The sequence below is a fragment of the Rhagoletis pomonella genome, unplaced genomic scaffold, assembly GCF_013731165.1.
Source record: "Rhagoletis pomonella isolate Grant_MI unplaced genomic scaffold, Rhpom_1.0 Rhpom_scaffold_00006, whole genome shotgun sequence".
Lineage (NCBI taxonomy): Eukaryota > Metazoa > Arthropoda > Insecta > Diptera > Tephritidae > Rhagoletis > Rhagoletis pomonella.
This window is the reverse complement of record NW_023458560.1, coordinates 37,162,075-37,179,863: the sequence shown is the minus strand read 5'-3', so window position 1 is coordinate 37,179,863 and position 17,789 is coordinate 37,162,075. Positions and strand designations below refer to the sequence as shown.

Below are 17,789 nucleotides of genomic sequence, written 5' to 3'. Positions count from 1 at the left end.
GAGTTATAAAGTCACAACGAAAAATGGCATTCATTTTTATATATATATAGATTTGCCTTTTTTTGCCTTTCTTAAGATATTTTCCTTTTTTGCCTTTTCTACCTTTAAAAAAGTGATTATAGCATTTACAATTTTTTTTTTAAAGAATACAAAATATACACATGCCCATGCGGCTTATAGAAGCGCAGGGACCTCTTGCCAAATTGGTGTTGGTTTTCTCAGCTAACGTAGGCTCGGAGACAAAAAGGGGAGTGGTTAAAATTGCAAAGGGCGAGGAAAACGCGCTTATTCCTGATAATATGAACGTTTCAAACGTTCCATATTTAAATTGGGCTCCACTTGTATCAACTTGCGTCGAGCGCACATTTAGTACATTCAAAGCTTTTCTTTACGAAAATCGAATGAAATTGCTGCCAGAAAACTTCAAAATACATCTTGTGGTACAACTATACAGATTAAAGTTTTATGAGTTAGAAACTCGAAAGGATAAAATATTTAAAGATTCAAAGTACAAATTGTTCATATAATGAAACTAGTTCGTAGTTTTTCTCTTTTTACTTGTAATATAAACATTTTAAAATAAATGTATTTTTTGATTGTTCTTCGTATTTTCTGTCTTTTTTTAGTGCCTTATTTTGCTTTGTTTGCAATACTTAGTGCCTTTTCCTGCCTTTCTCGCTATTTTGTTTTGCCTTTTTTGCAACACCTAGTGCCTTTTCCTGCCTTTTTCGCTATTTGATTTTGCCTTTTTCAGCCTATTTCGTTATTTTATTTTGCCTTTTTTTATAGGTTTTTAGGTCCTAAAAATCCGTTCCCTGCTAATAACATTCAGGTCGCTCGCACCAGTGTCGCATTTTTAGTCGCCAATATATTCTCAACTCTCCATATCGAAGGAATAAACGATTTATTTTAATCGTTTCATGAATCTAATCTTAGTTGAAAACTTGCTCGTATAAATCGATTAAAAAACTCTACTACTATGAAATGAACTCGAAATGGCGAGTACAATCCAGGAATATTAAAGGGACGAAAACCCCTAAATTAATTACAATGGGTTCTTATTCTCGCAAATAAAATTTAAAAACAAAAGATGGCATTCTTTCCGCAAACGAGTGGAATATATCTTTCAATTTACAACGCAATTTGTATAAGTTTATCATAATTACCGTCTCTAATCGAATTTCAGTAGTACTTAGCAGCGCTTTAGTTGATTTAATTTAGCATTCACCGAAAGAAAAAATAACGACAAACATTTCATAAATGATTAATTTCTCTTAAACGCAGATATTATTGGTTGGCCATCTTTAGTTTAACTATCTTCGACTTTACGTTTTGGTTTGTTATCATAAGTATTATGCCCCGTTTACATTATGCCAATAGCCCAATGAGCCAAGCCAGCGTTGGACTAGAATGACGACTGTTTACACTATTCCAGTTATCCAGCCAGTGAAATGAAAAATACAGTAGTCATGAATTGAAGATAAACACAGTAAAAAAATAATAACAAAAATACATATTTTAGCATTGCAGAAGCTGTGAATGAGGTTGATAAGGAACAAGATATGGCTTAATTTAGGACTTTTCGGGATTATTTCGGGACTATTTCGCGGGCATTTCGAGACTAGTTCGGGACTTGGCTTTTTATTCATTTCATTTCATTTTCATTTATTAGTAAAATAAGATCCCAAAGATTGTTTTCGAAAATCGCGAACTAGTCTCGAAACAATCCCGAACTGGTAATGAACTGGGCCCTTGTCTCGAAATTGTCCTGAACCAACCACGTCCTTTAAGGCTTAAAATGTTGTTTCCCACTCATAATTATTATGAAAGGTCTTATAACGCAGTGTAACAGAATTTTTGGGGAGTACTTTTACGTTCTTTGTATATAGATTTTGTCTGGCAATACCACTAGTGAAATAAGTGGTAAAAACGTTAAAATGCATATTCTAGCGAAACATGTAGTCTGGGTACATTTAGTAAAATTTCACTAGGAATCATTTTCCACGAAATGTTAACCCTCTAGCGACCACTCAACTGCCATTTTATTGAAACTTTCCAAAAAAAAGGGGTCAAAGCAACCCTTTCGTGAGAGAGCTAATGCTTTAGAATGTTGCACATAATTATTCCTACTGAATTTTACTATATGATACCAAACTACTTATTTCGCTCCGATATGAATTTTAATCTTTTCTTCCCCTTATTCTAAAAACACTCGGTCGAAAAACTGCAAACTTAACATGACCATAAAATATTACCTAAGAATTTGGGGAGTTTACTGTACAGGTCTAGGTCTTACATCCTGTGTTGGAAAAATTCCACACCCAGACAATAACCCTAAAATTGTTGCACAGTGTAATATAAGTCTCAAAAGAAACATCTTAGTTGTAGAAATTTGATTACGTGGTACTGCTTCTTTACGTTCCCCTTTTTTACGGAACATACTTATTTTGTTTTTAGTAAGTAACATTTTTGTAGTTTGCACAGTGAATCAAAAAGAATTCCTATGCAGGCCTTCAGTATAAATACATACAGTTATTGACAATATAATAGAATCAAACATTCTTCCCATAGATATTTGCCAAAAACAGGTACTAAACATTTCTTAACCATTTCAAAACATGTATTTAGTTGCTTTTATTAATTTTACATATAAGTAACTCAAAAGCACATGAACATCTATTGCAATAATGTCATTAAAATCTTTTAAAGTAAACAGTCATGGAATTCAATTGTCAATAAAATAAAATCATAGAAATAAAACTCAAAAATTGCAAAAAAAACTCCATTCAAAAAATGATCCAGTATTAAAACTTGGTAGCAAACCCGTTATTTGCAAGTACAGCAGTGCATCTTCTCGGCATAGATCCTACTAGGGTCTCACAGATCGACTTTGGTATGGAATACCAAGCTTCCTGGATTTTTTGCCAAAGTTCCTCCTTGTTCTTTGATTTAGAGGGCCCAAGCTTTTCCTTCACAATCTTCCACAAGTTCTCTATTGGATTTAAATCCGGCGATTGTGAAGGCCACGCCATCACATCGATTCCACGACTCTGTAACCACGTTTTTACAAGACCCGAAGTATGTTTCGGGTCATTGTCGTGTTGAAACTGCCAAATCAAAGGCATATTCCATTCGGCATAAGGTAGCATAACATCTTCTAATATTCTAAGGTAAAGATAACGGTCCATATTTTCCCGAATCCAAAACAGCGGTCCGACACCGTACCACGAAAAACATCCCCATATCATTATATTCCCTCCACCATGCTTAAATGTTTTTGTTGTGTACCTGGGATTCATTTCTGCATTTTTTGGACGTCGGACCCACACTTTTCCATCATTGCCCACCATATTTACTTTAGATTCGTCAGACCATAAAATATTTCGCCACTTCTTTGAATTTTCTGCACCGGACCAATTAAAGTGAGCTCTCGAAAAAGTTACTCGACTAAGTCTCTGTCTTTTTGTCAACATTGGGACCTTTCGTCACAATCTGCCGAATAGATTCCTTTCTACAAGACGACGAGCAACAGTTCTTGAAGATATTTCCACATTTATTTCCTTTTGAATGACCGCAGCCGATTTGAAAGGATCGCGTTTTGATAACCTCTCTATGAAATTATCGTCCGCTGGCGTTGTTTTGCGTGATCGGCCTCTCAGTTTGCATTCTTTTGGAGGAGATAGAGCAGTAAACACAAATTTTTGTGATCTATTAATAATTTTTGCGATTTCCCTTTGCGTAAAACCATTTTTTTGCAAATTTTGTATGTGTTTACGTTCTTCTGCAGTACAATGCTTTCCGCGACCCATTTTTCCTAAATTAACGAAAATTTTATTAAGAATGGTTTAAATACGCCAATTTATAACTTACAATACAGTTTACGCACCAAAAATCACTTCGAATTGCTTGTTTCCTTTTTTGATTCTATTTTATTGCCACAATAGTCAAAGTACACTCTTGCAAATTTTAAGCATAAACATAACAGTAAAACGAAAAAGTGTTGCCATTATGACATCTCAAACGATAAATAGTGTACTAATTCGATTACAGACGAAAGTTATCGGAAATATATAGCAAAGAGGAAAAACCGCTGATTGTTTCGGAACAACCGACTTGATTCTATTTTATTGTCAGTAACTGTATATTATTTTTGAAAATTTATTTATTTAATTATCAAAGTGTTTTCATATGTGTATATATGTACATTAGGGTGGTCCAAAAATGCATTCGTAAAAGTAAAGTCGTAATTTTAATGCCGCCACCCCCTAGGATCGTTCTATACCAAAAAAAAATGTACCCCTATTTTCTTATTTTGAAATCAAAAAATATTTAGGGAGTGCTCAAAGCGCTCAAAATTTTCCATGTGGGGAAAAATAACCGTTCATAGAAATGGTATAGAATTCTTGAAAATGAATATTTTTCGATAAAAAAAACTTTGTTTCTCTTCAGGAGATTCCCAATAATAATACCAATATTTTCTTTGACCATTTTTTGATGGTAACTATATTTCATAGGTCCTCCAAACCCCTAGAAAATGCAATGGGGGACCAATAAAAAATCTTTAGTTTTAAAAAAATTGTTAAAAAAAAACAATTATATATTAATATTGGAAGTCTCCTGCGAGAGAACCAGCGTTTTCGGATCGAAAAATATTGATTTTCAAGAATTTTATACCATTTCTACCAAAAGTTTTTTTCCCCCATATAAAATACCTGGAAAACTTTGAGCGCTTTGAGCAGTCCAAGATTATATTTTTTGATTTCAAAATAAAAAAATAGGGTTTTTTTCGGTATACAACAACCCTAGGGGGTGGCGGCATTAAAATTACGACTTTACTGTTTTTGGATCACTCTAATGTACATATGTACATATATGAGGCACTGAAAGCACTGGCATACCAGTGGATTGGCTGCTACACTATGACAGTTGATTCTTGCATAATGTAAACGGGGCATTATTCCTTGAAATACTTTTTCAAGTGTAGTGTGTGCATAAGATTTCATTACTTTCAGAAACTAAATTTTACAAACATTTGCCTGTACTTAAACAACTCTTATAATAATAATTTTTAAATTTATTTACACACATCTTATAGTATAAATATTTTTTATTAACATTTTTTATTTCGCTTTTCTCATTTTTCCTGCTTTTGCCACAATCAACTCATCAGTCGCTTAAGCGCGTTTCCAGCTACCCAGCCTCACGTGCGGATAGCGTCACGCCAAGTGGCAAAGATGCCACAATCACCGCCAAACCGCGTCGCCATGAACAGACACAAAGTCAAAATGACTCTGTCGAAACGTCAACGGAATTTACACTCTCCAGTGAGACACATCATTTGGATCCATCCAATACATCCGTCAATTCGCGTGAACCATTAATTAGTGGCAGTTATGCATCGGCCAGTATAATGGGTTAAGCATGACTAAGGGCCGTTTGCACCATGTCTATTTAATTCTAACTCCCAGTTAAACATCTTTATCGACGTTATCGACACCCATCATATAACATGTGATCGATAAAGCAGTTAACGTGCTTAACTGAAGGATGTACCTCCAGTTAGCGTTAACTAGACATGGTGCAAACGGCCCTAGGAGTAAGAATAAATAAGTAAACAGCAGTGTAAGCTATCGAATTGAAGCATTTTATAAATATAAATGTGCGCGTAGAATGACAAAAAAATACGTACTTAACGAAAGTAACATATATATTGGAATAACACATTTGAGAATTTCAAGGAAAGAACGAAATTTACATAGTTACTACATGCCTATCCAATCATATAAACATACATATTTGCTACTATCATAAAGCACATTTGCATTATATCATAAATAGCACCGACTACATACATATCTACCTGCCTATAACTATTTATATGTACATATCACATTTCCCCGATACTCGTAAAATCCAATTAATGAGCACTAAACGAATTTCACCAATGACATTCTAACAGCTAAACTAACAAACTTACACACAAATGCACCATATTAGGATCCAAACAAACTAAAAGGAAATGTTCAAACGTGGTGGGTTTAGTCAAAATGAAGCGGGTTTTGGTACTAAATAGTAATCAAACTTTTTACAGTGGGTTAAAATTTATACGTTTTGGTCAAAAATTCAATAAAACTACTTTTTGGTTTGACTGGCTAGAGTGGTTTGTAAATTTGACCCATTTTCATACCAGACACTCGTACTAACCTACATCATAGGATTCGCAGTCTTCGGATGTTCTCGTGGCTTTAGCCCTATTGAACAGTGTCCTATTAGATAGATTCACGTAACGAGGATAATTGCTTTGTCCACCAGGGTGGTTTTGTTTTCCCTCTGCGTCAAATAACCGAACATCCGGCTGCCAGAGAACTATTCATGGCTTTACCTTGTTAACCAACCCATTCAGTTCCTCACGCTTGGTGGAGTCCCGGGAATGAATCTCTGGCAGTAAAGTCCTTATATTATTATTGTAAACTTCCCATTCAGTACTTCGTATGTTTCTAAACTTGCTAACTTGGGGAGTTGTAAGATCTATTTCGTATTCAATATAACGATGGTCAGAGTAAGACGTTTTATTCGAAACACTCCATCTCTGAACGTTATTGGCAAATAGGTCAGATGTCAGGGTTATATCCAAAACTTCTTCTCTGGTTTTTGTGATGAAGGTCGGCTCTGAGCCTAAATTCATTATACTAAGTTTGTTTTCTAGCATAAAGTGTCTAGTAATTACTCACCACTATTTTTAGTGTCGGTGCTCCCCCCACAACCTGTTGTAGGCTTTCACGTCACTGGAGATAATCAGTTGCTGTTTCTAAGCAGATGTTGATGCTGTGCTTTTGCAACAATCCGCTTAAAACCCTTCATCCCGAGAACGCAGATTTGATTGCCTTGTATCGATGGCGCTTGGATGAGGGCAACGTGAAGGCAGCCAGACGTACCACAAATATCTGGTCTGGTGAGGGTTTATTTGGATCAGCTTCATGTGAATCTGTCCGCCCAACCTCCAGCATCGTGACATCCGCGTCTGCCTCCTCGACCTCTTCACCCTCGTTGTTATCGGAGAGAAGTCGTCTTCCTCGTAGAATAGCGACCCCAAACCGGTTAGCCTCTCCGAACATTGTTTTTCAGCAGATTGTTGACTCTTTGGTGCAGTTCCCGCTGGTTTTAAGCACCCCGGTCGGTTTTTTTGGAGAACCGCTCCCCTTATTTGTATTATTTTTATTAATTTAACTCATAATTTTCGGTCCCACTAGTGTCAGACAATGGAGCTCCGCCTACACAGAGGTCCATGTACACGGTACGATTAGATAGAACCAGAGGTCGCCAGGTATACAGAGCACTCCGTTCGAGACTGTTCTAGTTATTAATCTAGGTCTCCAGCCAGGCTGAACATCAGCACGGGTCGTGTAACACCTTGTTCCAACCCAGAGCTTTTTTCAAGAGGTTAGCACGTTGCACTGATTTCTGATCTTAGCTGGACACCATTCTGACATCGAACAGAACCTAAAGTCTGCACCCTCGTGGATGATTTTCGCCTACCAAAGTTTGAAACTTCTATTCATACAGATTTTGTTAATGGGTCAAATATTATATTTTTTATAAAAAAATTAATTAAAATTAAATACCAAAAGAAAAAAATAATTGTTAAAGCTTGCTAATATGTGGTGCGCTTATAATTTTGACCCGGTGTTGCTTACATTTTCTTTTTATTTATATATTTTTAATTGTGGCTGAAGCTGCTTGCAGTTATTTATTATTAATTAAGAAAAAACTGTATCAAAATAAAATAAGTTAAGTTCTGTGAAAAAAGTTCAATTCGGTTCGATGCTCATACAACAGCCGACAGGGCGTATGCGTAATATTTTAGCTTTTTTTATTGCTGTTCAATATGCAACCACGATTTAAATAAAAAACCAAAAACTATTGCACACCTTACCACCAACTCTATGCACATTTACATATACATGCATATCATTTGAGACGCCTGCGACCAACCACCCACCCACCCACCTACACGCATTTAAATCATATCATTTTGTCAAGATTAATCACTTGCACCGAAGCACCTACATAACCAACGAAAAAAGCATAAGTAATCATGCATCCGTTAGCATAAATAGAACAACTACTCCTATCAATGTTAAAAGTTGCCTTAGAACAAAATTTTTTTATATAATACAACAAAAAAGTGTCACTATAACTAAATAAATAAATGAAAAAAGTTAATTTAATAATGTGTAATAACAAAGCTATAATACATTTTAAAATGAAATACGAAATATAATTATAAAAGTTAGCAGCAATGGAAGTTCGCAAATACTCAAAAGTAGCTTAGGAGGAAATATTTAGATAAACAAAACGTAATAATTTGTAGACATTTGTTAATATTAATTTAGTTATATGAAACCGATTAGAGAATAAACAACAATAAATGTGAAAAAACTGCAGTAAGATGCGAAGAGTGAGTGCTTCTTAGTTTTCATTAGGAATTGGAATATCAGAATTTCGTCTTTCGAAAGGCTATGATAAGTTGAAAGACAGTTGCCAGGATTGCCCTATTAAAGTGGAAACACGACTTACGGGTTTAATAATTTATAATTTATTTACAATTTACAGCGTGGCGACGAATAACTGTTACCTCGGTTTTTTTGAGAATTAAAAGGGTCCTTTATAGATTTTGCGAAAAAAGTAGTTTCTTGTTAATTTTCCACAGATTTTACTTTAGTTGTATTAATTAGTTATTAAATTTTAATCCTTATTTACATTTGCCAGCAGTTTAAACTTTGAGAGAAAAGTTCATTTGGCACGCAAGTATTTTTCAGGTGTATTTTTTCTTAGGCTTTGTATAAAAAAAATACAAAAATGAAAAAAACTGTATAAGGTTGGTCGAATGAATGGCAGTCCTAGTCACCAGTTTCGGGTCTATTCAATTTATGAGTATGAGGCCTTATGTTGGACAAAAGGGGGAGTATAAGAGACCGAAAATGGAGAAAATGTGCCTATGGTTACAGAAGATATGGAATAAATTAACTGACGAAGACCTGCGTGCCAAATGAACTTTTCTCTCAAAGTTTACACTGCTGGCAAATGTAAATAAGGATTAAAATTTAAAAACTAATTAATACAGCTAAAGTAAAATCTGTGGAAAATTAACAACAAAATACTTTTTTCACAAAATCTGTAAAGGTGCCTTTTATTTCTCAAAAAAACCTGGGTAACAGTTATTCGTCGCCACGCTGTATACAGAAACTTTGGACTCTTACGTTTTTTTTTTATCGGTTTGGGCCAAGACCAAAAAATTGCGCAAATTCCGCACGTGGACGCCCTAGGATCTTTTCACCAGAGCGGCGTTATGCATGCGTACAACATTTCCATCCAGCTCAATAGTTTCATTTTGAGGCGTCGCACAATGGGATTTCGACGGAAAAATACAGTTTTTTGAACATTGGGCACGTTCAGAAGGCGCAACAGCTCAGTAACTGTTGCGATTGCACCTTCTGAACGCGTTGTTGTGTACTTGTGTTCAACTGAGCAGTTGAGTGTTTAATGCCATTTTTCCCATCGTATTTTATATCTTATCATTTCAGACAACATGTTGTGAGTGCCTTTGACAGTTTGACATTTGGCTTTTCCATTAAACGGTTTTTTTGTTTCAAATAATTAAATTTTAATTAAATTTGTGATTTTATCGAATACTGCATAGTCGCCGGTTGAGAAACGAAAACAGCGACGGTTTAAAGTTATTCTTAGATAGGCGCTAATATTAACTTGTTCATTTTTGTGCCAGCTTTTGATAAAAAGCCATTAAAAAAAGGAAAAAAATTAAACAAAATGTCTACAGATAATGAATTTACTGCAGACTACGCTCTAGATGACTGCATCTATCGTGTAACCGCTAGTCAGGAAGTCCACATAAGGCTTCAAACTGGTAAATTCGTTGCTTAAGTTGCAGTTGATTGTTTTTATATATCCGACTTTAACCTCAGATAAAAGGTTTTTGAAGGAGTATACGAAGGGATGTGTTGCACCACCAGAATTGGTTGGAGTTGCTCCAGATATGAATACAACATCTGAAAGTGGGATGTTGCAATGTTTATTTGAATGCGGTAAGTGGTTTGATATGATTTTTAATTGTAGGTTCACCAGGGCACTCCAAATTCAAGTGGCATGGAGAAGCTACGAGATTTTTCATAGAGGAATACAGAAAAAGGAAAGATAAGTTTAGTGACCCAAAAATTAAAAAGAAGAATTTATGGATGGATATTCTCGCTGACATGAGGACGGCGGGCTTTCTTGTTGAAGATGATGACACGCTGGACCGTAAAATGCGAAACATGAAGAGGACCTATAAAACTATAAAAAATTAACAACAATAAAAATAGTACAGGTCAGTGGAAATATGTATTAGATTTACATTGAATGTATATGTGCGCATAATTTTGAAAGTGGCCTAGGTCACATCACACCTTTTGGGCTTAAATGATAATTTACCCGTACCGGTCATTCGTTCAACTTTATTAATTTATGTCGATAGAATGTTTTACAGATGCATTCGGTTACAAGTAACTAGTCATTTAAGCACAAAAGGTGTGATGTGAATTAGGGTACTTTCAAAATTATGGGCACATATACATATGAATGCATATTTTATATACACATATCTGTGTCCGTCAATTAAAGTAGCCTAAGTCTAGGTTGATAATTTTTTTCTTTAAAGTAATTTTTCATTGGGCTCCCGAGCAATATTTTAACGATTAACTAGCCACAGGTGTAGTCAAGATGACCTTTTAATAGGAGCTTAATAAAAATATAAAATTTTTCAAGGGTAAAAATAAAACATTCTGAAGTCACTTAAGCTACTTTAATTGGCGGGCACAGATGTATATATAAATATTAAGCCAGATAGCTGTTTAATTAACAATTTTATTTTGTCTTTTTAATAAATATATAGTACACTATACACATACATACACACTTCTTTGGTGATCAATTTTCAAATATGTACATATATTCCAGGTCGCGGTCGCGTTCAGTGGGAATACTACGACCTGTTCGAAGACATTTTTTCCACTGACCGCACAGTCAATTTGGGTCCAGTCGTGTCATCGATGGAGAACAGTGATGTGCCAATACTCCTTGATTAAAGCACATCCAGCACAACGTCCGGTTTAGAGGCATTTTCAGATTCACCTGGCGCTAAATCGGTAGATGGCCTTCCAACTCACCCAAAAAAATCTACTGCCGCTAAAAGAATGAGTTCCTTACACTACTTAAGGAAAAAGCAATTATCAAATGAGGAGCGAAAACTTGAGATATTTCACAGCGTGAGTGAAACTCTAAAAGAGACCAATATTCTGCTTAGAGAACGAAATGAACTGCTTCGCCAATTCGTTAATAGTCGTGGCACAGCGACAGCAACAAACCCAACTAACGAGGGTATATAATGAAAGGTAGTTAATAAACCTACCACTAATCTAATATATTTTGACTTCATTCGCATTTTTTTATTTCCAGATATGTATTTCCCATCATCATCCATCACCTTTCCGTGAAGATATATAAAAATATTTATCTGATCAGCCCGCGACAAAACGATAGAATCTCAACAATTCCATCAGTTTTGACTATAGTTCTTTTGTTTGTTTAATGTTCATTATTTTTCTACAAAAGAATAGCTCTTTATCTAACAAAAACATATAAATCCAAATTTCAAACTTTGTACAAAAATTATAAAAACTCCACAAACTTTTCATCCCAATTCTAAACATTTTATTTAGAATTTCTATAAAAATTTTTGGTATGCAGTCTTATAGATTATTAAATTTCAGTACAAAAAGTGCAAGTTTTAATTTGTTAAAATTCGCCTTGATTTTTGATAATTTTTTTTGCAATGTGCGCAAAAGTTTTTATTTTAATTTTTTCCGCTAACTTTTCATGAAAATATAGTTCATACTCCAACAAAAAATATAAAAATAAAATCTTAACTTTATGCCAAACTTATAAAAATGCAATAAATTTACATACTAATTTGCCACTTTCTAAGCAGATTTTTTAGAAAAATTCGATGTATGCAGTTATATAACCCCTTCAATTTCAGTATAACAAAATGCAAGTTTCAATTTGTTAAAATGTCTCCTTGATTTTTGGCATTTTTTCGCGCAGTTTCTTTCATACAACTAAATATATTTACATATGTTCAAAATTTTTTTTTGTATGGAACAAAATAATAACACCGTCCGCAAAAATATTGCCAAAAATCAACGCGTTTTTTTTTTAACAACTTCAAACCTCACTTTGTTATATTAAAATTGAAGGGGCTATAAAACTGCATACACAGAATTTTTTTTAAAAATCTGATTAGAAAGTGGCAAATTAGTGTGGAAATTCATGAATTTTCATGAGGTTCGCACAAAGTTAAAGATTTAATTTTTATGTTTTTTGTTGTAGTATAAACTATATTTTCATGAAAATTTAGCGGAAAAACATTGAAATTAAAATTTTTGCATACATTGCGAAAAATTCTCTGTATCTATACTTTTGTCTTTTACTGTAGTTAAAAAGGATAATCTTGTGTGTTTGTTACCTATAGACTTTAAGTATTGCACAAATAAAAATTTTGAAAATAAAATTAAAAGCATTCCATTTAAGAAGCGCAGTAAAGCTCGCCGGGTAATTGCTAGTATTTAATATAGTACACCAGAGATTGTGTTTCGTTTTGAGATTGCAGGTGTATCGTCAGCAACTACTTCGATGATTCCATCGCTGCTTTCTTCATGCTCTTCGAGTTCATATGTTGATAAATCGGTTTCATTTTTATTAATTAAAAAATTGTGTATCACACAACACGCTGCTACAATCTTGTTGCCCAAGCTTGCGGTTTTTATATCTAAATATTTCAGCCTCCGAAATTTGCCCTTCAAAAGGCCGAACGTCCTTTCTATGATGGAGCGACAACAGCTTAGCTTCTAGTTGAAATTAACTTGCCTTCTAGTTAACTGACCATTATCACGAAACGGGGTCATTAGATTTTGAAGCAACGGATAAGCAGAGTCGCCCAGAAGATGCAAATTCGTGGGTAGTAGTGACGGTGCTGAATGGTTTAGTTTGCGGAACAAATCGCTATGCCGAAAAACTCTGGCATCGTGCATACGGCCGGGCATTCCTATAAAAACGTCTATGAATCGGCCTTTATGATCACAATGTACCTTTAGGAAAGACATATACTTATGTTATATTTATGGACTGATGGAAATAAAACACTAACCTTGCAGTATAATAGAATGGATCTTATTTCTGTTATAAAAATCTATAGCGTTGTTGGCAGGAACCTTTATAGGAATATGACATCCATCAATGGCTCCAACAACACCAGGGAAACCCCTTGATAGCCTTTGAAAAATTAAGGCTTCTTGATTGCATTGTCTTCTGTTCGGAAATTTTACAAATGAAGAGATCATTCCTGCTATGACTGACAACATTTCTCTAAATATTTCATAGGCAGTGCTTTTAGCAAAGCCAAAACGATCTCCAGCAGCAAGAAAACTCTCTGGCTTGGCAAGTATCCATATTGTAAACATAACCTTTTTGTGCAAATCCGCAAGATAATCAGGTTTTCCGGTTATCTCTTGTCTTAAAAGAAGAACTAAATCCTGTAGAATAATCAGAATCCAGAATAAACCTCGAATTGAACAATTTCGTAAAACTCACCTCAAACGTTCTACGAGACATTCTAAAGTGCTCCTTAAACAAGTCGTTATTGTACCGCTCAATTGTGACCTCATAATAACCTTCATTTCTGGGTCTTTCCTCGCGATCTGCTACGGAACTTGCCGAAGTTGTTACAGATTGATTGGTAATTTCGCTTGCCAAACAATGAAAAACTGATTCAAGGACGTTTTCAATGTTATCCTCAAGCAATTCCGACAGTATAATTGCTTCTTCCATTTTTCTTATTATACAAAACACAATTTTTTTAATACGATAATTTGTTTATGATCGTTTGTGGTTGACAGCTTTTGAATTTACAAAACTTTTGACAGCTAATGTATCAGTACGTTCAGAAGGGGCATAACATTTCGCCCACTGATTACTGATTTTTTAACAACAGTTGCGATCAACTGTTGCGCCTTCTGAACCTGCCCATTCAATTCTTATATTTGAACGGTTTAGCCTTTTGGAGCAATATTTGAATAAGAAAAATGCATTATAACTTTTACGAGATTGATAATTTTATACAAAACAAAGTAACAATACTTTCTGTTCAGATAGGCCGCTAATCGAGCAATTAGCCAGGCTTTCTTGATTAATTGAACTCAATTTACCATACAATTAATTGAGTGATAATTGAATGAATTCTTCATGCAACCTTGCTGGGTATATTTAGTTTTGACTTTGAGGAATTTTTATTGAACAAACAGCAATCAGCTGTTCGTTACTAGTCCACTTTTACAGCTGATATTCCATCAGGGATAAAAAGTCTAATTTTCAAATTGTACCCAATCTGCGGTACCTAAATGTACCTAAAAAATAAATATGTTTTTCTATGTGTATTAGGGATGTTGCGAATGTGGAATTTTAGACATCCGCGGATGGGAATGTTTAAAAGGTAACATCCGCGGATGCGAATGCGAATGCGGATGTCATGAATTTTTAAGAAATAATTTAGGTGACTTACACTGAAAATAAAATCTGCGTAAATATAATGAAAACTTGCGTAAATCTTACGAAATTTTTCGTCATTTTGAGCCACGAAAGTTTTCGTTGATTGTACAAAACCGTTTTCGTACATACTACGAAAATATGAGGCATCAGATTTTTGGTATATTTTACGAATGCATTCGTACTATTTACTAAAGAATTTATTACTATTTACTAAAGAATTTAGTACTATTTACTAAAAGAATTTCGTACTATTTACTAACGAATTTCGTACTATTTACTAAAAAAATGCGTACTGTTTCTTTATTTTTTACGAAATTTTTGTAAAATGCACAGAAATAATTCGTATACATAATGAAATTACTTTCGTAAAATCTGCGCTTGTTTCGTAGAATGTGCGATTTTGCTTTCATTCTCCACACTGTAAAAAACATATTACGAGTTATAACACAACACTTTTATTTTGTTTTTATGATTAATTTTAGGCGCTTTTGTTTAACAAAACGTTTTGCAAAAACGCTTAACACTATTGAATAAAATATAATGAAAGTGTTGTGCTACAATTTTAGTCATGTTTTTTATAGTGTTAATAATAAAAGCAATCATACGTTCTACGAAAGAAGAAGAATTTTCTGACTATACTGTAGTTTAGAATTAATAAAAAAGGTTATTTTACCTATAATAAAACTTAAGTCTTTTATTTATATGCATACGAATAGGTTCTATACTACATATTTTTTTATTGCTTAGGCTTCATTCAATAAAGTGTATTCATGCAAAGTGTTAAACTATGAGACTCAACGAAACTAAATATAATAAGATATAAAATATGAAAGAATATAAAAAATACTGGTTTTACTTTCTTAAACTTTATAATATTTTTATGTAGAGGCACTTGACAGATTCGCAGCTTCATCGATGTTTGTTTCCTTGACGACTATACATTAAAGGAAAATTATAAGGCGTCTGAAAAGCAAGTTTCAGTGAAATACATGTACTTACTTTTAACTACATTAAGTAGTGCTCCTGGCTTAGGCTTGCCGTTGATAGGTAACTGATGAAATTGCCTATTTATCAAGTCCCACATTGCAGCGCAAGGCGCAGCGTAGGCGATGTTAAAAACATTTTATGCTTAAATGCATAGTATATCCACAGCTTTAATATTTAATTGTGCATTGTTTTTTTTTTATCCAGCAAATCCCTTTTTAAAACGTTTAAAATTATATTATACGTTTCACAGCAGCCAACAATTAATTCCGCAATGACACGCGATACAAAAAATATGATGAAATATTAAACTGCGTAATTGAGTATGTTGTACGAAAATATTCGTATGTTGTACGAATTTAAAAAACATGTTTCTGCATTTGTACTTTATACGAAACTATTAACTAAATTGTACGAATACAGAATTGTAGATTTCGTAAATTTAAAACCATACGTAAATATTACGAATGCCTTCCTACAATATACAAAATTATTCGTACAGGGATTTGTTCAGTAATTTACGAATGTGTTTCGTAAAATAAACGTAAGATGTCGTAAATTGTACTGAAAAAATGCCTTAAGCTCGGAACACTTTGACGACTGCCTTGAAGCCAGCTTCTTAAACATTTTGAAGACCTCAGCGACATAGCAAACAGCTGATTTTAAAATTTGACATTTTGGTATATTTATTTCACAAATTGTGTATTTTTATTTAAGTAAATAAGAAAAACATGAACAATCAAGAATATGTGATTAATTTTGCGACAATTTAATTTTGCAGCACTACATCTACTCATTGTCGCCGGCAAAATTAGAAATAGATTTAATTTGGCGACGTCGACAATTGCAGTCCTGCAGCCAAGATGTCGTGCTGTCGTCAAAATAATTGTGTCCGTAAGAACGTGTGTATTTAAAATTTGACAGATGCTGCTTGTCGCTTGCTGTCGTCAAAGTGTTCCGAGCTTAACGAAAGCCATTTCGTTATATTTACGTATGGTTCGTAAAATCTTGTTTCGTTGTGAAAAATGTGTTCGTATTATGAACGAAAGTTTCGTACATTGTACAAAAACCAACACTACGAAAGATTTTCGTAGTACTTTTACGAAATTTTATTTTCAGTGTTAGGTAAAAAAAAATGGAAAGGTTAGTAATTTTTAATAATCTGCCTTATCATGAGTTTCGGCCGAAAATTTGTATTCCGCCCATAGTAAATACATGAAAACCAAAAGTGAAAAGTGAACCGGTTCGGGAAAAATGAAACTCATGATAAGAATGAATGTATTTTTTGAGTACTTGAATTTAAAAATTGGAACATTGTATTTAATAAAAACTTTTTAGAGGGTCGTAAATCAAACCTGCGCCACTTTATAACTTGCTCGCTCTAGGCGACAAACTTGAAAAACTTGAAACTTGACAAAATTGTAAATTCATTTCGATTGACACTGCACCAGTTGAGAGGACTTTCAGTTATATTTATTTATCATCGGGGCCGCAAATATCGGATGTATCCTCCTGACTTTCATCTTCACAATCTAGCATCATGGCACGATCGTTGTTTAAACAACGTTGTTTTCCAAAGACACCTTCATTCTCATTCTTTTGGTTTTTTCGGAATTCGGAGAACCTGTCACGTCATTAGCGTTTTTCGATTTTAGTTTTTGTAAACCATTTTTAATGCTTTCTTGTGTGACTGGTCAGATATACGCGTTATCAGTGCACTTGCATAATATTCTAGGGACCGAAAATAACACTTATTTTTTACGAGTTAAATTTTTTATTCCTGTTTTTTATTCCGAAATAAACGTCCTTTCCGGATAATAAACAAACCGCTTATCCAAATTAAACAAATTTGGTATCATATGAAAGAGGACTGAAATAGCTTTTAAACAGAAAAAACGAACGAAGATTACCACTTCGGTTTATAATTTTTTTTTATAATCTAATACTAAAGAAATTCATATAAATACAGACCTGATCCAAGGTTTGTTCTATGGTTATTAATTAACATTTTTTATTGAAATAGTTTTCAATATGTGGCTTTCCTCGTTTAGACATTTCAGTTTTAAATCTATTTAAGTCATCTTTCATTTGATACCAAACTTTGTTATGGTACGCATACTTTGGGAGCAGCAGTGAATGCAGGCGGC

The 17,789-nt window shown here is 33.9% G+C and overlaps 2 protein-coding genes across 2 annotated transcripts in view; both read left to right on the top strand.

The window, feature by feature from the left end:
- The window catches only part of LOC118740681 (transient receptor potential-gamma protein), a 42,884-nt gene extending 37,465 nt beyond the window's left edge, over positions 1–5,419 (top strand). The window contains exon 19 of the mRNA XM_036472309.1: positions 5,171–5,419. Within this exon, the coding sequence (XP_036328202.1) occupies positions 5,171–5,419 (249 nt within the window). The remainder of the gene's footprint in view (positions 1–5,170) is intronic.
- Positions 1–17,789, top strand: part of LOC118740683 (bone morphogenetic protein receptor type-1B-like) — a 740,115-nt gene that overhangs the window by 194,766 nt on the left and 527,560 nt on the right. The window lies entirely within an intron of this gene.